The sequence below is a fragment of the Cystoisospora suis genome, assembly GCF_002600585.1.
Source record: "Cystoisospora suis strain Wien I chromosome Unknown contig_1272, whole genome shotgun sequence".
Lineage (NCBI taxonomy): Eukaryota > Apicomplexa > Conoidasida > Eucoccidiorida > Sarcocystidae > Cystoisospora > Cystoisospora suis.
Genome location: NW_027154072.1, coordinates 70,431 through 70,674, shown reverse-complemented (window position 1 = coordinate 70,674; position 244 = coordinate 70,431). Strand labels below are relative to the sequence as shown.

Sequence of the window (244 nt, the reverse complement as noted above, 5' to 3'; positions counted from 1 at the left end):
CTCCTCCTCCTCCTGGTCCTCTTGGACCACTCTGTAGCTGATGATGTTCTGCTTGTTTTCGCCTCAAGAGTTGCTCCAAACGAGCCTTCTTGGCTTCTAGCTGTTCTCGTAATGCCTTCGCTTTCTCTTGTTTCATGATGATATGAGCTCGAAGGACTCGAGGGGCATCCGCGGCAATAGCGGCTGTCTGAGCGGCTTGTCGAGCGGCTTCAGCTAGCTTGGCTTTACGTGCTAATCTCTTCTT

At 52.0% G+C, this 244-nt stretch overlaps 1 protein-coding gene across 1 annotated transcript in view; it reads right to left on the bottom strand.

Annotated features, from left to right (window-relative positions):
* Positions 1-231: 231 nt before the first annotated feature.
* Positions 232-244, bottom strand: part of CSUI_003010 (uncharacterized protein) — a gene marked incomplete at its 3' end in the record, with an annotated part of 14,123 nt that continues 14,110 nt past the window's right edge. Inside the window, exon 6 of the mRNA XM_068063208.1 lies at positions 232-244. This exon is cut by the window's right edge and continues 4,267 nt beyond it. Coding sequence (XP_067924818.1) covers positions 232-244 — 13 coding nt within the window.